The sequence below is a fragment of the Pelodiscus sinensis genome, chromosome 19 (genome assembly GCF_049634645.1).
Source record: "Pelodiscus sinensis isolate JC-2024 chromosome 19, ASM4963464v1, whole genome shotgun sequence".
NCBI classification, from domain to species: Eukaryota; Metazoa; Chordata; order Testudines; family Trionychidae; genus Pelodiscus; species Pelodiscus sinensis.
Genome location: NC_134729.1, coordinates 325176 through 348111, shown reverse-complemented (window position 1 = coordinate 348111; position 22936 = coordinate 325176). Strand labels below are relative to the sequence as shown.

General features: G+C 68.1%; 2 protein-coding genes across 3 annotated transcripts; both read right to left on the bottom strand.

Annotated features, from left to right (window-relative positions):
* Positions 1–1997: 1997 nt before the first annotated feature.
* PRR13 (proline rich 13) lies at positions 1998–7578 on the bottom strand. Its single transcript, XM_075901613.1, has 4 exons — positions 7466–7578; positions 4991–5036; positions 3544–3938; positions 1998–2952 (listed from the first exon to the last, which is right to left on the bottom strand). The coding sequence occupies exons 2-4, from the start codon at positions 5007–5009 to the stop codon at positions 2911–2913; spliced, it is 456 nt and encodes a 151-aa protein (XP_075757728.1). The 5' UTR covers positions 5010–5036; positions 7466–7578; the 3' UTR covers positions 1998–2910.
* A 2073-nt stretch (positions 7579–9651) lies between these two features.
* Positions 9652–22480, bottom strand: AMHR2 (anti-Mullerian hormone receptor type 2). Of its 2 annotated transcripts, none has more exons than XM_075901612.1 (11): positions 22231–22480; positions 21951–22133; positions 21285–21434; positions 17477–17563; positions 16423–16562; positions 15647–15874; positions 14645–14759; positions 14153–14313; positions 12566–12713; positions 11654–11790; positions 9652–11356 (listed from the first exon to the last, which is right to left on the bottom strand). In XM_075901612.1, exons 1-11 carry the CDS (start codon positions 22463–22465, stop codon positions 11168–11170), a joined length of 1773 nt encoding a protein of 590 aa, XP_075757727.1. In that variant the 5' UTR covers positions 22466–22480; the 3' UTR covers positions 9652–11167. The 2 variants fall into 2 exon arrangements, with proteins under 2 accessions (XP_075757727.1, XP_075757726.1); XM_075901611.1 differs by having other exon boundaries at positions 14153–14349; positions 22231–22382.
* Positions 22481–22936: the final 456 nt, after the last annotated feature.

The window sequence follows — 22936 nt, the reverse complement described above, 5'->3', positions numbered from 1 at the left end:
TGCCGGGGCCCCAGCAGCCTGGTACCACGGCACAGGAGAGGCGGGACAAGTCTCCCTTTTAAAAGCTGTCGTTGCAGAAGGATCCCGGGTGCCTGAAACAGCAGGAGCCCGATACCTGCACAGCCACACAGCCCCGGGGTCAGTCCCGAAAAGAGCAGGGAGCCGAGAAACGACCCTCCCCACCCTGCCAGGGCTATTTGGGAAGCACAGCAAGGGGGTCAGCCACAGGGGCTGTTCTTATGGAGCGTGCCGTCCAGAAGGACCTGGAGCTGTGTCGGCAGATGCTGCTGGGGAGCAACAGGGGGCAAGTTGGTCCCCATCTACCAATCCAGGGTCTGTGTCCCCCGGAACAGCGACGATCCACGCAAGGCCCGGGTGCCGTTCACTACAGCTGTGTCAGGAACGACGGGCGTGGCATAGGCACCGGCGCCGGCAGGAATCCGTCCGTCTGGCTGCGTCTAGCCTGGGGGCAGGTCGGGTTAACGACAGGCCCCCCCAAACACGGGGGCAGCGCAGCTCGGCTGAGCTCAAGGCTAGGCGCAGAGCAGAGCCCAGCCAGAGCCCAACGCTGATGCGTGGGAGGAGGATTAAAATACCCAGCGAGGTGCTGGGACCGATGCTCAGGCCCCGAGGTGCAGCGGAGCCACTGGCCGGCGACCGCCAGGAGGTTTCCCAGAGCCCCGGAGGGTTTGTTCGCCGTCTCATTTCTAAGCAGGGATGCGAATGGTTCACCCGTAAGCACCACCCTAGCTGGCTGATGCTTACTCATGGCGGTTAGCCAGCGGCCCGGCCGGGCTGCCTACCACACCGTGCCGTGGGCGGGGAAATCACTCCAGTCCAGCTGGGGCAGCCCCCTCCCCCCCAAGTCTGCCCCGGTGGCTCTCCAAGCCACTGCACCCCCTTCCCACGCTGGACTTGTCTTGCAGGCCCCCAATGGTCACCTCACTTAACAAGGACTGGCTTGCAAAATCAGACACACAAGGGTCCCAGCCACAGAACTGCTGAAACGTTGCTTCTCTTGGCATTTTCACCTTCTAATTATAAATCAATTGGAAAATCAGCAGGGCACTTCCAGTTCGGTGCATAGTGTACACAGCGGTAGAAACAAGGTATGGGCCGTATGAGACTTGCGTTTGAACTGACTTTGCTAGTGCTTGTTCATAGAATCCCTGGGCTGGCACAGACCTCAGGATGCACGGAGTCCAGCCCGCTGCCCAGGGCGGGATCAACCCTGCTTTCTATGCAGCCTGTTGCAAAAAGAGGAGTTGATGTACCTTCCAGAAGACCTCTGCGTACCCCCAGAGGTACGAGTGCCCCTGGGTTGAGGACCATTATCTAAGCCACTAAGGAACCTGGGGAACTCCTCGCCAGAGGATGTGGTGAAGGCCAGAACTTTAACAGGGTTCAAAGAAGAGCTGGATAGATTCAGGAGGTTAGGTGCATCAATGGCTGTTAGCCAGGGTGGGTAGGGATGGGGTCCCTCGCCTGTGTGTGTCTGGAGGTGGGTGACAGGGTGTGAGGATACCTGTTGCGTTCCCTCCCTCTGGGGCACCTGGCTTTGGCCACTGTGGGCAGACAGGACCCTGGGCCGGACGGGCTTTGGGCTGACCCCGTCTGGCCGTTCTTATGTAAGGCAGGGACCATCCCTCTGTTCTGCACGTGATCCCGGGCAGGCTGGGGTCTCACTCGCTCACAGCTCCGGCCTGGCACGCCGCCCCACAGCCTGCTGGGAGGCAACCAGAGACGTGGCGGGAAGCTGACTCGGACGCGGGGGAGACGGCTGCCACGTTGGGGAACCAGAGCGCCCCACGGCTGAAAGCAGCAGCAGCTGCAGAGTCAGGCGTCCTTAGGCAGGGGATGCAAGGGCCCGGGGGCCTGGGCACACGCGCTGCCCAGCGGGTTCGCTGCGTAATTCCAAGCTGGCGCCCCCCGAGGCCGGTGTGGGGACGGGGCAGCGGGTGCTGCACCCCAGCATCTCCGATCACTGACTGCGGCAGTTCAGCACAAAACCCCAAAAGCCTTTATTGGAGGAGCGATGAGCAGACAAGACCGGAGCAGGCAGAGGAGACAACGGGAGCACGCGGAGGCACCATGCATCACGGCCCGTCCTGATCCCTGCTGGGCCCATGCGCACCGAGCCCTAGTGCAGACCTCGGGCACCAGAGACGGCCCTGAGCTGCCTTCCTCCACATGGGACTACAGATCCCAGAAGGCCATGCTCCAGCCCATGGGAGCATGGCATGCTGGGACTTGTAGTCTCCCACGGCTATGCATTAGGGCTGGCTGCCCTCTTGTTTTACACAGGGACAGCCAGGCTGCATTTGGGCAGCCCCAGCACCTCCTGCTCTTGGCATACAGAGCCCCACCCCCGCCCTTCTGCGGGGGCAGGGCAGAAATCTCTCCCGCAAATCAAGTTTAAAACTCTTCTCGGTGACCCCCAAGCGGGTCCATTCGGGTGCCCCCCGGCATCCCGAGCGGCGCTTTGTTTGCAGACAGGCGACCTCCCGCGGCAGCCCCACAGGCACGTCCCACCAGACACCGGGCACCCGGCGGCAGGTTTCTCCAAAGTCATTCGGATGCCACATTCCTCAGGGCCTTGGGAACAACCCGCCTCTCGGCCAGTCGGCACAAGGAGCCAGGACACCCAGGGAGGGAGCAAGCGGCTAGTGCCGGCCCCCAACGGGCCTGCACCCACCAGCCAGTGGCACCCAGATTCCTGCATGGCTCACCCGCTCCCTCTTCTGGGCCACTGCCTGGCCTGGGGGCTTTAGCCTCTGCCCCCAGCACGGTTACACGGGGAGGTGGCTGGCGCCCGGCCCGTCGCCCAGGGAGGGGCTGCAGCAGGGGAAGATGGCTGTCCGGTCGGTCTGCGGGAAGCGTGCATGGCTGGAGGGCGGGGGGACGCCTCGGTCAGTCGCTGCTGCTGGAGGAGGAGGAGGAGGAGGAGGAATGCTGCAGGAAGGGGAGAGAAACCGTGAGGTGCCGGGGGCCCCCAGACCGCGAGGCACCGGGGGGGGGGGGGCCCAGACCGCGAGGCGCCGGGGGGGCCCCCAGACCGCGAGGTGCCGGGGGGGGGCCCCCAGACCGCGAGGCACCGGGGGGGGGGGGGCCTGGTGGATGGCTGGGAGCAGAGAGGAAGGGGGGCACCCTGCTAACAGGGTCCTGAACTGCTGCCATGGAAGCAGGGCTCCGCCCCACCCACAGGGAACCCCCTGCCAATCCCCCCAACTGCTGCACCCCCATGTCCCAGGGGCCCTGGGGTTGCTGCCAACCCCCACACGCTGCGTCCCGGGGAGTCCCCTGACGGCTTTGCCCTTCCCCTGGCCAAGACCCCCCAAGCCAGCGGCACGGGCCGAACCCAAAGCAGCAGCCAGGAGGTGGAAGGAGCCACAGCCCCTGGCCCGGCTCAGGGACCCAACGGCCAAACGGGCTGGGGGGAGGGACCCTCACGCAGGGGCTGAGAAAACACCCCCCCCGCCTCCTTCCCTTCCCCCTGCACACACCTTAACCACCAGGCCAGAGCCCCACCGTCCCCCCACTGACCTTCCCCTTCTTGTGCGGCTTGTGCAGCTTGTGAGCCTTCTTCATCTTCTTCCTCATCTTCTTCGCCGCCTTCTTGTCCAGCCCGTGGGTCCCGACGGGGATGGTCCCGGGCATCAGGGGGTTAACACCCATCCCCCCGGGCATGCCAGGAGCAGGCGGGGGGTAGGGGCCCAGGGGGTAGCCCGGCTGCTGGCCCGGGCACAGGGGCTGAATGGGGTGCCCAGGGGGGTAGGCCGGCTGCCCTGGAAGCCCCGCTGGGGGGATGGGGTAGGTGCCGGGGGGCGCGGTGCCCGGGGGGAAGGCAGGGTTCCCCGGGGGGGGGAAGGCAGGGTTGGTGCCAGGAGGGTAGGTGGGGTTGGGGGGATAGGCGGCTCCAGGATAGGCACCAGGGTGTCCTGGAAGAAGAATACACCCGAGTCACAGCCAGCCGGAGACGAGACCCCCCCTCCCCCGTGCTGCCCTGCCCCCACGCCAGCCCAGAGGGCAGCACCGAGCCTCACAGCTTTGGCTCCTGCTCCCCGGCTTTGCCTGCCCCCTCTGCTGCCTGGCAGGGCCCCTGTGCCTCCATCTGCACGGGGGCCAGAAGCAGCCCGCTGGCTCAGACACCGCCAATCTGTGCACGCGGGAGGCAGGCACCAGAGCGGCCAGGCGGGCTAGCTAGCCCCAGCCCCTGCACTGCTCAGAGAACGGGCAGAGCGGAGACGTTTATCAAACCCCCAGTCACTCCTGGCTGCCGGACACTGGGGACATGCAGAGCACGGGGTGCGGCCCCACTCAGCGTGGGTAATGGCCCCTCCTCCGTGAACCTCTTGTTCCTTCGGGAGCCCACTCGACCTTTGGGCCTCCACAACACCCCGCGGCGAGGAGTTCCACGGGTGGACTGTGCCTTGTACATAGTGCTCTGTCCTTTGCTTTGCTTTGCTTTGAACCTGCTGCCTGCGAGTTTCATCGGGAGGCACCTAGGTCTTGGATTTTCTATAGCCCCAGCCAACCTGCCTCCCACGGCGCTAGGGCGACCGGCTGCAGCCGCCAGGGTGGCCCGGGAGCCCTCGGGGAGAGAGTTACGCAAACTCCCGGCAAGCGGACGGAGGCGGAGTGACGGCCTGGTGCAGCTAGGAGAGCAGCCTTTTCACCGTGAGAGCCCCGGCCCTTGGGGGGATCCCTGCGGCCTGGGCAGCTAATCCTGTTTCACTCCACAGCCGGGGGCCGCTCCTCAGAGGGTCACGGGAAAAGACCAGCTCAGGAGCGGGAATCTTCCCCCTTGCACTCTGCAGCGTCCTGCCGAATCTGCCCCCAGCCCCCTTCCCAGGGAGCAGCCACGCCGCGCCGGGCGAGCGCCAAACCTGCCGCTTTGGAGGGGCCCTGCTGGGGCAGAGAGCAGGCGAGCGTCAGAGGGGAGGCCAGAGGAGCAGCGGAGAACCCCGCCAGCGCGCCCAGCACCCCTCACCTGCGTTGGGATCCCACATGCTCAGAGAGGAGGCGTCTCCGGTCACCTGGAGGGGGAGAGAGGCTGTGAGGCAAAGCGGGGGTCAGCCAGGCCTCGGGCAGGGGGGGGCCCTAAAGGAGATCAGGGCCCACCCTTGAGGCTGCTGCCTGCCTAGACCCGGGCGCCCCGCTGGCAACACAGCCTGGGGGTCCAGCCCTGGCAACAAAGGGCGGAAGGGGAGTCCGGAGAGGGGCAGCGATTTGCCCCAGGTCCCCTGGCAGGGGTCTGCTAGCGCAGCGCTCAGCCACCGGCCCCACGGCCGCCACGGGGGGGTCAGGGCCCTGGTCCCCTCCCGCCCCGCGGGCCCCAGGCACAGGGGCGACCGGCAGGAGGCAGCAGCTGCCGCTTTCTCCCCTGGAGCCCCAGCCCCGGGTCGGACAACGTGGCCTGGGGGCTCGGAGCCGGCGGAAGTTCAGTGTCAGCCCCCCCCCGCCCCCCCCAGCAGGGGCAGTTCAGTGTCAGCCCCCCCCCGCCCCCCCCAGCAGGGGCAGTTCAGTGTCAGCCCCCCCCGCCCCCCCGAGCAGGGGCAGTTCGGTGTCAGCCCCCCCCGCCCCCCAGCAGGGGCAGTTCGGTGTCAGCCCCCCCCCGCCCCCCCGAGCAGGGGCAGTTCGGTGTCAGCCCCCCCCGCCCCCCCGAGCAGGGGCAGTTCGGTGTCAGCCCCCCCCGCCCCCCCGAGCAGGGGCAGTTCGGTGTCAGCCCCCCCCCGCCCCCCCGAGCAGGGGCAGTTCGGTGTCAGCCCCCCCCCGCCCCCCAGCAGGGGCAGTTCGGTGTCAGCCCCCCCCCGCCCCCCCAGCAGGGGCAGTTCGGTGTCAGCCCCCCCCCGCCCCCCCCGAGCAGGGGCAGTTCGGTGTCAGCCCCCCCCGCCCCCCCCAGCAGGGGCAGTTCGGTGTCAGCCCCCCCCCGCCCCCCCCAGCAGGGGCAGTTCGGTGTCAGCCCCCCCCCGCCCCCCAGCAGGGGCAGTTCAGTGTCAGCCCCCCCCCCCGCCCCCCAGCAGGGGCAGTTCAGTGTCAGCCCCCCCCCGCCCCCCAGCAGGGGCAGTTCAGTGTCAGCTCCCCTCCACCCCCCCGAGCAGGGGCAGTTCAGTGTCAGCTCCCCCCGCCCCCCGCAGCAGGGGCAGTTCAGTGTCAGCCCCCCCCCGCCCCCCCCAGCAGGGGCAGTTCAGTGTCAGCCCCCCCCGCCCCCCGAGCAGGGGCAGTTCAGTGTCAGCCCCCCCCGCCCCCCCCAGCAGGGGCAGTTCAGTGTCAGCCCCCCGCCGCCCCCCCCCAGCAGGGGCAGTTCAGTGTCAGCCCCCCCCCAGCAGGGGCAGTTCAGTGTCAGCCCCCCCCGCCGCCCCCCCGAGCAGGGGCAGTTCGGTGTCAGCCCCCCCCCGCCATCCCCCAGCAGGGGCAGTTCAGTGTCAGCCCCCCCCGCCCCCCCAGCAGGGGCAGTTCAGTGTCAGCCCCGCCCGCCCCCCGAGCAGGGGCAGTTCAGTGTCAGGCCCCCCCAAGCAGGGGCAGTTCGGTGTCAGCCCCCCCCCCCAGCAGGGGCAGTTCAGTGTCAGCCCCCCCCCGAGCAGGGGCAGTTCGGTGTCAGCCCCCCCGGGCCGGGGGGGGTCCATTCAGGGGACAGCGCTTTGCAATTCCCCCCCCCGTTCCCAGCCCCCGCCCTCTGCACAGGAGCCGCCCCGAGCCAAGCGGAACCGGCCGCCCCGCCCGCGCAGGGTCCAAGGGCAGGCGGAGCGCCCCGCCCGTGGCGCTCTGCAAGCGGGGCCGGGGCTCAGCAACGCGGTGCGCACCCACAGCCCGGGGGGGCCACGCCGGAGCCGAACCGATCTAGCCGCCTACAGCAGAGGAGAGTCGGCTCTGGGGCGCAGGAGTTAGGGGGGGGGGAAGGGCTGGATGGGTCCTGACTGGCAGGGCAGGGGATACGCGTACACACAGGGACGGGCGGGGGGGGAGGGGGGACACAGGGGGGAGGGGACGGGGGGGTGCAGGGGGACAGAGGGGGGAGGGGGAGGGGACGGGGGGTGCAGGGGGGCACGGTGCAGGGGGCACAGAGGGGGGAGGGGACGGGAGGTGCAGGGGGACACAGGGGGGGAGGGGACGGGGGGTGCAGGGGGGCACGGTGCAGGGGGCACAGAGGGGGGAGGGGACGGGAGGTGCAGGGGGACACAGGGGGGAGGGGACGGGGGGGTGCAGGGAGACACGGGGGGGAGGGGACGGGGGGGTGCAGGGGGCACAGAGGGGGGAGGGGACGGGGGGTGCAGGGGGGCACGGTGCAGGGGGCACAGAGGGGGGAGGGGACGGGGGGTGCAGGGGGCACAGAGGGGGGAGGGGGGGTGCAGGGGGGCACGGGGGGGGGACGGGAGGTGCAGGGGGGCACGGGGGGAAGGGGACGGGAGGTGCAGGGGGGCACAGTGGGGGGGGGACACACAGACACCCGCCCCCCCTCACTCACCTCGACTCGGCACCGCGCTGCCCAGCTGAGCCCCGCCGGCTTCCTGGAGCGCGGTGGCCCCGCCCCCCGTGACTGTCCGTCACCGCCCGGTGGCCCCGCCCCCCGCGGGCAGGCAGCGGGAGGGGGCGGGGCCAGGCCCGGACTCCTGGGTTCTACCCCGAGGGGTGGGGGGGCGGCAGGGCAGCGCGCCCTAGCGGTTAGCGATGGGCTCGGGCCTCAGGCTGCTGGAGTCTCCCGGGGGTCGCCTGGCCCGGCCTCGGGGGCGCGGGGCAAACTCCGGGAGCAGCAGCCGCAGCGTCTGAGGGGTTTGCGGGTGGCTGTGCCTCAGTTTCCCCGCCAGGGGTACCATCGCCCCTCCACCGTGGGAGCAGGGCACGGCAGGGCGGGGGGCGGACGACGCTCGGGAGGTTCACCCGCTAATGCTGGAGAGGTGCCTCAGAGAGGAGGTGGCGAAGAAATATTCGGGCTCCCGTCTCACACTGGAAATCCACCCTGCGCAGGAGGAAGGGTGGGCCACCAGCCTGAAGATCTGGAGCACAGTCTTGCCTCCGCCACGTTCGTCCCGGGTGACCTGGGGCAAGCCATAGAGTCCGCCCTGGGCCTCAGTTTCCCCACCCATAAATGAGGCTCATGTCCCACGGGGCGGGAGGATAAAACCTGCTGACGTGTCCGGCGCCCAGATGGGAAGCGGTGACAACAGGGGTGGGGCAGAGACCTCCCCCCGCTAGCCCTCACCTTTGTGCTCTTCATCAGCCCATGAAGCTGCCCAGAGGCTCTGCGAGGTGCAGGAGCGAATCGGTGGGAGACAAAGCTTAGGGGGCACCCCTCTGGGACAGCCCTGCCCCCAACACACACTGGCACCAGGGCCTGGCCTGGAGAGATTCGTCAGTATCGAGCCGTGGGTGTGTCCCAAGGGCACAGGCCGGTCCTGGAACGCAGCCCAGTCACACAGCTCTGACGCCGCTGCGGGAAAGCCAGGCTCACCTGGCAGCCGCACCCAGGGCCTTAAGGAGCCTGCTCTGCCCAGGATATTGGGCAGCGGGGCGCTGGGCCTACGGGGGGGGGGAGGGATGTGGAGGAATCTCTGGGGAAAACTGGAAAAGTTTTAGTCATTGGGCTGTTTGCAGGCTGGCTGGAGCAGATGACTGGGCGGCAGGACTCCTGGGTTCTCTCCCTGGCCCACGAAGGGGAGTGGGCCCTAGTGGGCAGGGGAGGGCAGGACCCAGCTGTAATGGCTGTGTTATAGACACAGACTGACCCTGAGGTTTCTGAGACGGGACCGCTGTAAACCCTGGCCTGGAAGGGACGCTGAGCTCCCTAGGGGCTCTGGCTCCCGCTGGTAAGAGGTTCGCAGTGCTGGAGAAATTACGGGCTGGATTCCTGTGGGGCTGAGCTCTGGAAAGCAGCCCTGAGTCCTGCGCCCCCCACTCTCCACCCCCCACAGTCCTGACGCTCCGCCCGGCTGCAGGGACCAGCCTCCTGGACGCTGTGGGGGGACCGGCCTTCTGGACAGAGACTCCGGAGCTGGGGCTGGCTGTGCAGCCAAGGGACGGCTGGAGGGGGGATTTCAGGCTGAGGCTCGGGGCCGATAGGGCAGGCGAGGGCCTAACAGGGGCCTGCGTCGTGGGGGGCTCCTCACCAGGGGCAGAGTTAACGTGAGGGGACGATTTCCTAACGGCCCCGCTGCTCCAGGTGGGAGGTAACTCAGGGCCGTGCCGGCCGGTGGTGGGCAGGCAGCTGAGACGATCACAGGTGGGCCTTTGGGCCTGAGAAACTAGGCAAGAGGACCCCAAACTGCAAGGCAACCCGCCCGGGGAACTAAGGGGGAGGTAGCAGAGCCCAGAGCTAGCCCTGCGACGTGCGAGGGCCCCAGCGGATCCTCAGGAGTCACCCCGGAGTGGGGGGGAAGGGGGAGAGTGACACCCAGTCCCTACTGACTCCGCCTCTAGTCCTGCCTCCACCCCCTCTGTCTCTGCCGCCACTTGACCCCTGATCCCCCCAGCTCAGTCCTGGCCCCAGCACTGAGGAGGCGCAGACAAGGCTAAAGGGGGCAACACCGATCTATGCGCATCCTGCGGCAGTGGATCAGACGGGCTCCAGGCCCCACATCCCCTGACACCAGGGGAGCCCGCGGGCCCGTCTTAGCTCGCCCGTCAACTTCAAAAAGATCTCACCAAACTAAGTGACTGGGCAACACAATGGCAAATGAAATTTAATGTGGAGAAATGTAAAGTAATGCACACTGGAAAAAATAACCCCAATATATAATACAATATGATGGGGGCTAATTTGGCTACAACTAATCAGGAAAGAGATCTTGGAGTCATCGTGGACAGTTCTTTGAAGACGTCCACGCAGTGAGCAGCGGCAGTCAAAAAAGCAAACAGGGTGTTAGGAATCATTTAAAAAGGGATAGAGAATAAGACGGAGAATATCTTATGGCCCTATATAAATCCATGGGACGCCCACATCTTGAATACTGTGTACAGATGTGGTCTCCTCACCTCAAAAAAGATAGACTGGCATTAGAAAAGGTTCAGAGAAGGGCAACTAAAATGATGAGGGGTTTGGAACGGGTCTCATAGGAGGAGAGATTAAAGAGACTGGGACTTTTCAGCTTGGAAAAGAGGAGACTAAGAGGAGGTAGGATCGAGGTCTATAAAATCCTGAGTGGTGTGGAGAAAGTGAATAAGGAAAAGTTATTTACTTGTTCCCATCACATAAGAACTAGGGGCCACCAAATGAAACTAATGGGCAGCAGGTTTAAAACAAATACAAGGAAGTTCTTCTTCACACAGTGCATTGTCAACCTGTGGAACTCCCTGCCTGAGGAGGTTGTGAAGGCCAGGACTAAACAGGGTTTAAAAGAGAACTAGATACATTCATGGATGTTAGGTCCATTAATGGCTACTAGCCAGGCTGGGTAAGGAATGGTGTCGCTAGGCTCTGTGTGTCAGAGGGTGGAGATGGATGGCAGGAGAGAGGTCGCTTGATCATTGCCTGTTCGGTTCACTCCCTCTGGGGCACCTGGCATTGGCCACTGGGGGCAGACAGGACACGGGGCTGGATGGACCTTTGGTCTGACCCCGTCTGGCCGCTCTCATGTTCTTAGTAGACTAGGCTTCAGGCTCAGCTGCATGGCGGCAAGGGGCTTTGCTGCTCGGTGCCTCAGTTTCCCTTCCCACCCAGTGGCCATCACTGCAAGCACTTTGGGGCTCAGGGAGCAGTCAGTCCCGCTTCCTGAGTGTCAACCCCACAGCCCAGAGCCAGGAAGATCAGGAGCCTGGCCAAAGCACCATACTGTGGTACGGGAGTGGCTGCCTCCCAGGGCCCAAGGGAGCGGCGTGTAAGTGAGAGCCACCCTGAGGCCTGGACCCGGAAGACAGGACACGATTCAATGAAGATAAGAGCCGACCACACAGAAATCTGTGGCTAAGCCGCACGGGGGCTCGACCCTTTGATGTGGGGCACACGCCCACGGCCATAGCTTCTGGCCAGGTGGCCTGCAGGCCGGCTCACTGGCCGGATGGGCACCCGGGGGATGGAGAAGAGTCGTGTCAGCTCCACTAGGGGGCAGCCTGCTCAGGCAGCGCCGATCCCATCCAGCAGGGGTGATGGGGGGGGGGTCTGGACAACAGGAGCCGGGCGTGGAGCAGCCGGGGGCACTTCGCTGTCCCTGCCCCCCACGTCCCTCTTCCTCCGTCAGCACCAGCCCAGGGACCGTTCCCAGGCACCGTGTCCCGGGGGCAGCACCTTGGCCAGCTCAGCGCCCCCTGCTGACCACTCAGCCCCCAGGCTCTGGAGCCGCTGGCGGGTGCACTCTGCCGTCAGCCGGGCCTCGGGATCGGGGTCCCAGCAGTCCTCCAGCAGCTCCCGCAGGCCGACGGAGACCTGGGGCAGGAGAGGAGAGCAGAGGGGGTCTCTCAGGGCCTGGGCAGGCCTGGCTGGTGGAGTCGCCCGCAAGGTAACCTCCCACAGCAGAGACAAGACCCCCCCCACCCGTGGCCTGAGGGCAGGACTGGAAAGCCGGGGGCGGGTCACCAAAGGGTCTTGAGCTGGGGGAGTGACGCTACAGAGACGTATTGGGCGCCGGCCCTTTAAATGGGCAGCGTCCTCCCTCCCTCATCCCTGCCCACTCGTGTCCCCCTCCCCGTCCCCATTGTCCCTGCCCCCCCCAAGCCCCAGCACCTGGCCTGCCCGCCTCCAGGCGTCGGGGATGGCTGGCCGCCTCCTCTCCTCCACTGCCAGGCGCCGCAGCTCGTCATACGTGGGGCTGCTGCCCAGCTCCGCCTCGTAGGCCAGCTGGAAGGGGGGGGCCCCGCAGTCTGGGGGAGGAGAAAATGGGGCACATGGGGTGAAATGGCTCCTGCCAGCCCTGCCCCACGACGCCCTGGGTACTAGCCCCTGGCTCAGTGTGAGTGCGTCACCCTCAAGCGACCAGCCAGCAGAGCGGATAAAAGCCCAACTACTGCTGCCAGCTAATAGGGATTCTCCTTAGAGCCAAAGGCCCTGGTTCTCGGCATGCACTGGCCACACTGAGGGGCCGTCCTGGGGAGGCAGGGGGGCCCCTGGAGAGTCTCCCCCCCCCGCTGTTGGTGCGGGGCTGGCGTGAGGTCTCTGCTCCCTGCCTCCCAGGGCTCAGGGGAGCAGGGAGTGAGTCAGAGCAGCCCCAAGGCTGCACCAGCGCTGGGGGGGGGACTGGGCCCAGACTGCAGGGAGCACAGGCCTGTCCCGAGCAGGAAGGGGGTCAATGAGAATCAGGGCCCTGTATCCGGAGTGCAGGGATGTGCAGCCCCCTCCCCCCCCCGCAGAGAGAGGAGAGAGATTTCTTCAAACCTCCACCAGGTGGCAGCGTTCCCAGCCCGTTGATTTGCCGGTGCCCCCCCAGGCAGGCGGAGGGGGGGGGGGATACAAAAGAGGGGAGAGAAATTCTTGGGGGAATGACAGCCTGCGGGGGGAGGGGCTGCATGCAGTGCGGCCTGGCGGGGGGAGCAGTAGCTAAGCCGGGGGGCACATGGGGCCAGTGGGGTGGGATCTCCGAGCAGGACAGAGGCCGGAGGGATGGGCTCCAGGCCTGGCTGGCCCAGTTGAGCCGCTCACCGGGCGAGAGGGCGGAGCACCTGGTCAGGATCTCCCAGAGCACCAGGGCGAGCGAGTACATGTCGGCCTGCTTCAGCGCGCGGCCCCAGTCCTGTAGGTCCAGGCTGTCGTCCAGGATCTCCGGGGCCATGTACCTCTGGGTCCCTGCCTGGGCCAAGCACGCAGGTCAGCACTGACCACCCGCCACTCACACGCCCCGGGAGTGCACTCGCACATGCTAGTGCAACGTTCGCACGTGCCAGGGCTGGGGCGTCTGTGCAGGCACCCATGAATGGGGCTGAGTCATAGCAAATGGGGGTCTCAGCCCGCCCCCCAAAGCAGCCTCCTGTCCAGGGGCTCCCCTGCCTCACCCCCGTCATGTTCCGACGCTCACGTGTGGTCACATGGGCCCCGGGCAGCCACATACCAGGGAGCTCAGACTCCCCTGCCTCCCCCCACCTCTGCCCTAGACATGAGGGGCCTGGACACCCACTTTGCTGTAGGACCCATGGCCCCGTTCTCTGAGCTACGGGACACACACACACACACCCATGCACATCCCACCCCCCCATTCACACACACACACACACACACCCATGCACACCACACCACCCCATTCACACACACAGCCACACACACACCCATGCACACCCCTCCATGCCCCCACTCACACACACACACGCACATCCCACCCCCCACTCACACACACACCCATGCACACCCCTCCATGCCCCCGCTCACACACACACCCATGCGCATCCCACCCCCCACTCACACACACACCCATGCACACCCCTCCACGCCCCCACTCACACACACACACCCATGCACACCCCTCCGTGCCCCCACTCACACACCCAGCCACACACACACTCCCATGCACATCCCACCCCCCCATTCACACACTCACACCCATGCACATCCCACCCCCATTCACACACACACACACCCATGCACACCCCTCCATGACCCCACTCACACACACACATGCACATCACACCCCCCACTCACACACACACCCATGCACACCCCTCCATGCCCCCACTCACACACACACATGCACATCCCACCCCCACTCACACACACACACCCATGCACATCCCACCCCCATTCACACACACACACACACCCATGCACACCCCTCCATGACCCCACTCACACACACACATGCACATCACACCCCCCACTCACACACACACCCATGCACACCCCTCCATGCCCCCACTCACACACACACATGCACATCCCACCCCCACTCACACACACACACACACCCATGCACACCCCTCCATTCCCCCACTCACACACCCAGCCACACACACACACCCATGCACATCCCACCCCCCATTCACACACACACACACACCCATGCACACCCCTCCACGCCCCCACTCACACACACACACACACCCATGCACACCCCTCCATTCCCCCACTCACACACCCAGCCACACACACACACCCATGCACATCCCACCCCCCCATTCACACACACACACACAAACACCCATGCACACCACTCCACCCCCATTCACACACACAGCCACACACACGAATACCCACATAAACTCGGCCACCCCCCCCGCACTCCCACACCCATGTTGCTACCTTCCTGACAGCTGCCTCCACGCGGCCGCCGCCCCACCGCTTCAGGCGCACGGGCAGCGCGGTGGCCAGGCCGAAGTCCGCGATGGCGCAGCTCCGGTCCTCCCGCACCAGCACATTCTGGCTGCTCAGGTCCCGGTGCGCCACGCTGGGCTTGTGCAGGCCTGGCGCCCAGGGGATGCGGGTGAGGGAGCATCCAGCTGCGGGGAGGAGGAAGCCACCAGGGGGCAAGAAGGGCCAAACCCTGCACCCCCCCAGCCCTGAGTCGGGCGCAGAGACGGGGACGCTACAGAGACCCACCTGCCGAGGGTGGGCACTTGGCTAGTGGAGGGGGTGGGCTGCTGGGCCACATGGCCTGCCCGCCCCTGTGGCCCCGTGCCCGGCTCCCCCAGGACGGGCCAAGTCGCCGCGCCAGGCTGTGGGCGGGAAGGGAAGGGGGCCCAGCTGGGAGCAGGGTGGGGTGACCCCAGGGCCCAGCGGCTCCCCCCCACTCACCCTCGTGCCAGAGCTCCTCGTGCAGGAAGGCCAGGCCCCGGGCCAGCGACAGGGCCAGTCGGGCGGTGCCGTCCCAGGCACTGACGTGCTGGCTGAGGAAGTGGCGCAGGGATCCCTGTGGGCCGACAGCCCAGCTCAGTCGGACTGTGCGGGAGCCCACTGGGCCCGTGGGGTGGGGTGCAGCCACCGCCCTGCCTCCGCCCGTGCCCAGCAGAGGGCAGTGCCACCCCCATGGCAGCGCCCTGCCATACCGCCCGTGCCCAGCAGAGGGCAGCGCCACCCCCCCGCCAGTGCCCTGCCGTTCCGCCCGTGCCCAGCAGAGAGCAGCGCCACCCCCCTGCCAGCGCCCTGCCATACCGCCCGTGCCCAGCAGAGGGCAGCGCCACCCCCCCCGCCAGCGCCCTGCCGTTCCGCCCGTGCCCAGCAGAGGGCAGCGCCACCCCCCTGCCAGCGCCCTGCCGTTCCGCCCGTGCCCAGCAGAGGGCAGCGCCACCCCCCTGCCAGCGCTCTGCCGTTCCGCCCGTGCCCAGCAGAGGGCAGCGCCACCCCCCTGCCAGCGCCCTGCCGTTCCGCCCGTGCCCAGCAGAGGGCAGCGCCGCCCCCTGCCAGCGCCCTGCCGTTCCGCCCGTGCCCAGCAGAGGGCAGCGCCGCCCCCAAGGCAGCGCCCTGCCGTTCCGCCCGTGCCCAGCAGAGGGCAGCGCCGCCCCCCTGCCAGCGCCCTGCCGTTCCGCCCGTGCCCAGCAGAGGGCAGCGCCACCCCCCTGCCAGCGCCCTGCCGTTCCGCCCGTGCCCAGCAGAGGGCAGCGCCGCCCCCTGCCAGCGCCCTGCCGTTCCGCCCGTGCCCAGCAGAGGGCAGCGCCACCCCCCTGCCAGCGCCCTGCCGTTCCGCCCGTGCCCAGCAGAGGGCAGCGCCACCCCCCTGCCAGCGCCCTGCCGTTCCGCCCGTGCCCAGCAGAGGGCAGCGCCACCCCCATGTCCCGGCGGCCTGGGGCAAGCACTCACCGCGGGGTAGAGCTGTAGCACCAGCAGGCCCCCCTGAGCCCCACACGCCCCCCCTCGCCCGGCGGCCAGGAGCCGGGCCACGTTGTCGTGCTCCATCAGGGGCAGGCTGTGCACGGCCCACTCGGCCGCAAAGCGCTGGGCGCCGCTGGCAGGGAAGGCCTTGATGGCCACAGGCGTCTGGTGTAGGGCGCCCTGCCACAGCACGGAGAAGCGACCCTCTTGGAGCACCTGGGGGGGGCACAGACACAGGGTGACCCGCGGACCTGCCTCAGGGCTGCCCTGGCACCCGCAGTGGGCACGGGCAAGCGCTCAGTGCCCTGGGATGGAGCCGGGAGCAGGGAGCCGGGTCTTATCCTAGGCAGGGCACTGCTGCGGGGAAGTTCACAGCAGTATGGGGGTCCATGCCTGGGCACGGCTGCGGGGAAGCTCACAGCAGCATGGGGGTCCATGCCTGGGCACGGCTGCGGGGAAGCTCACAGCAGTATGGGGGTCCTTGCCTGGGCACTGCTGCGGGGAAGCTCACAGCAGTACGGGGGTCCATGCCTGGGCACTGCTGCGGGGAAGCTCACAGCGCTGGAGCCCTGCCTGACACTTCCAGCACTAGCCCGCGCTGGCACAGGCCAAGGCTGCGCTGGCCCCTCCCGCAGCGCAGGGGAGACAGGCTGGGTCATTTGTGCTCCCCCCGCAGAGCCAGCCTGCAGCCCGCACGGACAGAGGGGAAACTGAGGCAGAGGCCAGTCCGTGCCACCCGCCCCACCGCAGCCCCCACGCGTGACCTGAAGGAACTGGAGCTCTGGCAGCTCCTGGCTGGGGGGCTCCTGCTCCTGGCGGGGAAGGGGGTTCATGGCGACCTTGGTCAGCTCCCCGCTCTGCTCCCGGTGCAGCACCTCCGCACAGACCGGCCCCCTCCGCAGCGCTGGGGGGAGAGAGAGAGAGATTCCCCCGCGCAGTAACACCGGGCGCTTGCAGGGCTGGGCCCACGTTGCTGCAGGGCCCACAGCGAAGGTCATTGGTGTGTGTGTGTGTGCGCGCGCGCGTGTGTGTGTGTGTGCATGTGTGTGTGCGCATGTGCGTGTGTGTGCGCGCATGTGTGTGTGTGCGCGTGCGCTGACAGACAGGGTGAGTCAGGCACCAGTGGCAAGAGAGACAGACAGCCGGTGTGTGCAGACAGACAAAGGGTGGGTGTGCCAGTTTGTGTGGGCGCCTACAGAGATGAGCAGACTGTGTGTTTAGGGAGGGACAGCCTGTGTATACAGACAGATGACCTGTGTGTGGGTGTGCATGTGAGTCGTTCACCAACCCAGGCTGTGTGTGTGTAGGAGAGACTGTTTACAGACAGCCAGACTCTGTGTGTGTGTGTGTGTGTGTGTGTGTGTGTAGCAATGTTCCCTCTGAGCTTTTCTATCCACGTGTGGAATAAATTTTGTTCTGTGCACCGAGGCTTGCACGGATCGGCACCATACGTAGAAACCAAAACCTCGCCGTGGGCGCGCTGCAGATCAGCTGGGCGGCATTTGAATCCCCCAAGCAGCTGCCCAGGCGCCCTGCCGGAGTCCTAGGGGCTGGGCCTGGGCAGGGTGTGAGCGCAGGGCAGCCTGGCCCAGCCCTGATGCTGCCCCACCAGAGAGCAGCAGCACCCACGACAAGGGGCAATTAACTGGCTTCCTGCCCCTGGCCAGGGCGCCCCCTGCTGGCTGGGACCAGGGACCACCCCACAGCTGCGTTGCAGTCCCTCCCTTCCATGGCTGGGCCGAGCAGGGTCCCAGGGTGGGGGCAGGGGTCGATCCGGCACACCTCACACCGGGGCGGGGCCGGAGGAGCCGGGGATACCTAGGACGGCCACGCCGCAGAGGAAGAGCAGCAGCAGGCAGGCCGCGACGATCCAGACGGCGCTTGTCCCAGCAGGCCTGGCCGAGGCTGCAGAAGGGGCAGAGAGGGGGAGGCTGAACTGAGCACCCGGCCCCGGATCTGTCCCAGCCCCCCCCCCCCCCCGGGGGCAAGTCCTTGCCGGCTGCGTCCTGCCCGCGGCCCTTTGCGGAATCAGCTCCCGTCTCCTCGGGGCCTCTCTGGCCAGCGCTAGCCAGCCCCCTCCTGGAGCCGAGAGGCCGGGGGCCGCCGGGGCCCCTCACATCTGGCCCTGGCTCCCGTCCCACCCACGGGCCGCGGCTCCGCTTGAGTTTTAATTAAAATCCAGGAGAAAGGACGGCTCCCCCCTCGCCTCCGGCATTCCTGGGTCCTCCCCCATCAAAGGGGCTGGGGAGGGGGGACCGGATCCAGCCCCGGCTAATTCCAGCTGGGCAGCCCGACTGGAAGATGCCCAGACAGTCCCCTGGCAGGGAGAGGGGCCTAGTGGTCAGGGCTCCTGGGGTCTCCCTCCAGCCTGAGAGGAGGGGACCTGGGGGTCCAACCAGGAGGCGACATCGCGGAGGCACGGGGGGGGGGGGGTCCCATTTCCTTTCTTGCTTCGGAGCCTGTTTGTGGCCAGGCAGGGAACCCAGGCGCCTGGCTCTCCCTGGCCCTGTTTGCTCTAACTACTAGACTCCGCTCTCCCTTCAGGGCCGGGCAGGGAACCCAGGCGCCTGGCTCTCCCTGGCCCTGTTTGCTCTAACTACTAGACTCCGCTCTCCCTTCAGGGCCGGGCAGGGAACCCGGGCGCCTGGCTCTCCCTGGCCCTGTTTGCTCTAACTACTAGACTCCGCTCTCCCTTCAGGGCCGGGCAGGGAACCCGGGCGCCTGGCTCTCCCTGGCCCTGTTTGCTCTAACTACTAGACTCCGCTCTCCCTTCAGGGCCGGGCAGAGAACCCAGGCGCCTGGCTCTCCCTGGCCCTGTTTGCTCTAACTACTAGACTCCGCTCTCCCTTCAGGGCCGGGCAGAGAACCCAGGCGCCTGGCTCTCCCTGGCCCCGTTTGCTCTAACTACTAGACTCCGCTCTCCCTTCAGGGCCGGGCAGGGAACCCGGGCGCCTGGCTCTCCCTGGCCCTGTTTGCTCTAACTACTAGACTCCGCTCTCCCTTCAGGGCCGGGCAGGGAACCCGGGCGCCTGGCTCTCCCTGGCCCTGTTTGCTCTAACTACTAGACTCCGCTCTCCCTTCAGGGCCGGGCAGGGAACCCGGGCGCCTGGCTCTCCCTGGCCCTGTTTGCTCTAACTACTAGACTCCGCTCTCCCTTCAGGGCCGGGCAGGGAACCCGGGCGCCTGGCTCTCCCTGGCCCTGTTTGCTCTAACTACTAGACTCCGCTCTCCCTTCAGGGCCGGGCAGAGAACCCAGGCGCCTGGCTCTCCCTGGCCCTGTTTGCTCTAACTACTAGACTCCGCTCTCCCTTCAGGGCCGGGCAGAGAACCCAGGCGCCTGGCTCTCCCTGGCCCCGTTTGCTCTAACTACTAGACTCCGCTCTCCCTTCAGGGCCGGGCAGAGAACCCAGGCGCCTGGCTCTCCCTGGCCCCGTTTGCTCTAACTACTAGACTCCGCTCTCCCTTCAGGGCCGGGCAGGGAACCCGGGCGCCTGGCTCTCCCTGGCCCTGTTTGCTCTAACTACTAGACTCCGCTCTCCCTTCAGGGTCGGGCAGGGAACCCAGGCGCCCGGCTCTCCCCCCGTCCCCACCCCCCCAGAAGGCCCAGCAGCCCCTCGGGGGAAAGGCGGGACCCTGGCAACTGTTGGGTCGGCCCCGGTGCCCCAGCCCAGCCCCGTGTGAGCGCTGGGTCCCGCTGCCTCCCAGCGGCTTATCAGAGTGACTCAGCTCTCTGGCCCGGCGCTCCCCTGCCTGGCTCCTTTCCCAAGGTCCGCGGGCCGCCGTCCAGGCCAGAGCGCCAGATAGCGGGGCTCCCCCAGCACCACGCACCTGCCGGGCTGGGCCCATGCTGGACCGTCCCTCCCCCAGCCGGGAGAGTTTGCAGAGGGGATGGAGACAGATCAGGGAGGGGAGCAGGGCCAGACACGGGGGGGGGGAGATGGGGACAGCCCGGGGGCAGCGGGGGAGCAGGGCCAGACACAGGGGGGAGATGGGGACAGACCGGGGGCAGTGGGGGAGCAGGGCCAAACATGGGGGGGCAAGAGGGGCTGCACGGGGAGGGGAGCAGACAGGGGCAGTGGGGGAGCAGGGCCAGACACGGGGGGGGAAAGATGGGGACAGCCCGGGGGCAGCGGGGGAGCAGGGCCAGACACGGGGGGGGGAGATGGGGACAGCCCGGGAGACAGTAGGGGAGCAGGGCCAGACACGGGGGGGAGATGGTGACAGACTGGGGGGCAGTGGAGGAGCAGGGCCAGACACGGGGGGGTGGGGAGATGGGGACAGACCGGGACAGTGGGGGAGCAGGGCCAGACACGGGGGGGGGGGATGGGGACAGACCAGGGGCAGTGGGGGAGCAGGGCCAGACACGGGGGGGGGGATGGGGACAGACCAGGGGCAGCGGGGGAGCAGGGCCAGACACGGGGGGGAGATGGGGACAGCCCGGGGGCAGCGGGGGAGCAGGGCCAGACACGGGGGGGGGGATGGGGACAGACCAGGGGCAGCGGGGGAGCAGGGCCAGACACAGGGCGGGGATGGGGACAGCCCGGGGGCAGCGGGGGAGCAGGGCCAGACACGGGGGGGGATGGGGACAGCCCGGGGGCAGCGGGGGAGCAGGGCCAGACACGGGGGGGGGGGATGGGGACAGCCCGGGGGCAGCGGGGGAGCAGGGCCAGACACGGGGGGGGGGGATGGGGACAGCCCGGGGGCAGCGGGGGAGCAGGGCCAGACACGGGGCGGGGATGGGGACAGCCCGGGGGCAGCGGGGGAGCAGGGCCAGACACGGGGGGGGGGGATGGGGACAGCCCGGGGGCAGCGGGGGAGCAGGGCCAGACACGGGGGGGGGGGATGGGGACAGCCCGGGGGCAGCGGGGGAGCAGGGCCAGACACGGGGGGGGGGATGGGGACAGCCCGGGGGCAGCGGGGGAGCAGGGCCAGACACGGGGGGGGGGGATGGGGACAGCCCGGGGGCAGCGGGGGAGCAGGGCCAGACACGGGGGGGGGGATGGGGACAGCCCGGGGGCAGCGGGGGAGCAGGGCCAGACACGGGGGGGGGGGATGGGAACAGCCCAGGGGCAGCGGGGGAGCAGGGCCAGACACGGGGGGGGGGGATGGGGACAGCCCGGGGGCAGCGGGGGAGCAGGGCCAGACACGGGGGGGGGGGATGGGGACAGCTCAGGGGCAGCGGGGGAGCAGGGCCAGACACGGGGGGGGGGGGATGGGGACAGCCCGGGGGCAGCGGGGGAGCAGGGCAGACCCGACGGGGCAACACGATTTCTACTTATCTTGTGTCTGCCTCTGTTTTTTCCTCCCTGTGAATGTGTCGGGCTCGGAGCCAGGCAGAGTCTGGGCGAGCTTCCCCCGGCCCTGCCTGTGCCCCTCGGTCCTGCCCCCCCCACCTCCCCCGCTCTGCAGCTCCATCCCCACAGGAGACGCGCTGCTGTCACCTGCCCGGGCCCGTCGCCCCAAGACCCGGCCTGGGACTCCGGGTTCCCGACCCGGGTTCGCCGCTGAGCCAGGCAGCAGCAGGGAGACGGCGCGAGCCCCCGGCCCTGTGGGGTCTGCTCCCAGCCCCCTTCCCCGTGGCAAACACTGAGGGGCCCGCCCCCCCCCGGCCGTGGGGCCCGCTCACCTTGCGGGGGGGCAGGGGCGCCCAGCCGGCTGGCAGCGTTGCAGAGGTCAGAGCGGCACAGGCAGCGCTGCAGGGTGACCCCGTAGGTGTGGATGGGGCTGGGTTCGCAGGCCGGGGAGTCGCAGTCGTCCCGGTCGCTGTCCCAGCAGCCTGGCCTCCCGCAGACAGACAGACAGACAGACAGACACACACACAGACAGACACACACACACACAGACACAGACAGACACACACACAGACAGACACACAGACACAGACACACACACAGACAGACACAGACAGACAGACGGCGCCGTCAGGGACAGAGGTCCCCAGTGTCGGCCATGCAGGCGCCTATTGACCCTGCAGCCACTGGGGGGGTCCTGAGCCAGCCGCAGCAGGGGGCAGGTGCCCCCCCTCCATGGCCACTTCCCAGGGCTGTAAACCAAACCCACCCGCCACTTCTAGACAAGTGGGAAGGGGCTACACAAGAGCAGGGAAAAGCTCCGACCACTAGGCCTTACTCCCCAGGAGTCCAGACACCCAGCCCCAGCCCCGACCACTAGCCCGCCCAGCCAGCGCCCAGCTCCTCGTCCCAGAGCCCGCTCCCCTCCTGGAGCCGAAACGGCCCCTGCCCCCGGGCGCCCGGACAGCCCCAGCCGGCGGCGCCCCCTCCCCGCCCCTCACCTTGCATCACAGCCTGCAGCCCGCCCTGGCTGTCGTTCCAGATCCCAAAGCAGCACTGGCTGGCCAGGCAGAGGATGGTGCCGCGCTCGGCGCCCCCCAGCAGGCGCCCCCAGTGCCGCATGGTGCCCCGCACCTGGTGGGGCGGCTCGTAGAAGACGCAGCTCCGGTTGCTGCTCCGGGCGCCTGGGGAGACACAGGAGGCTGCGTCGGGCGGGTTTGGGGGGCCCCCGCCCACTGCCATGGGGCGCCAGGAGAGCACGGGGCCCTGCCCGGCCCTTACCCAGCAGCCCCAGGCTCAGCCAGAGGCCCAGGCCGTGCAGCACTCGGAAGGGCTGGGGCATGCTTGCCCCATCCAGCCGGGGTCCTTCTCCCAGCACCTGGAGCGCGCGTGTGAGCCCGGCCGGCCCTCCCCCGGGAAGGACTTGGCCGGCGCGGCGCGTGGGATGGGGCCCAGACGCTGTCAGCGGCCAGGGGCAGGAAAAGGAGCGCGGGGAAGGAGGGCGCCACTCCCCCATGCCCTGCTCCGGGCCTGCCCCCCCGTGGGCCCCGCTCTGCCCCAGCCCCCCCGTGGGGCCCGCTCTGCCCCAGCCCCTGCAGCCCGCGGGGCTCCGTCGGTCACGTTACTGGATTCTAAAGATCACGGCTGCACCCGGGGGGGTGCCCCAAAAGTCGGCACAAAGGGGCCGTGCGAGGTGTCACGTGAATGCTTGTGTCCTACTGATTCTGGGTGTGCGCTGCACGTGCTCGTACGAGGTGTGTGCGGAGTGATAAGCGTGTGCTCCACGGGGACGCCGGAAGGGTCTGTGGGAGGCAGCACCAGGCCAGCGGCCGTGCTAATTAGCAGGGCTCCAGGGACACGAGAGCTCCGAGTGCCAGAGACCCACCCGGGGAACATCCGGAGACCTGCGAGCCGGCCAGGAGAACGGTTGCTGGCCTGGGACACGGGGATAGGTCCATGGACCATGCGACTTGCAGTGACCAGCTCT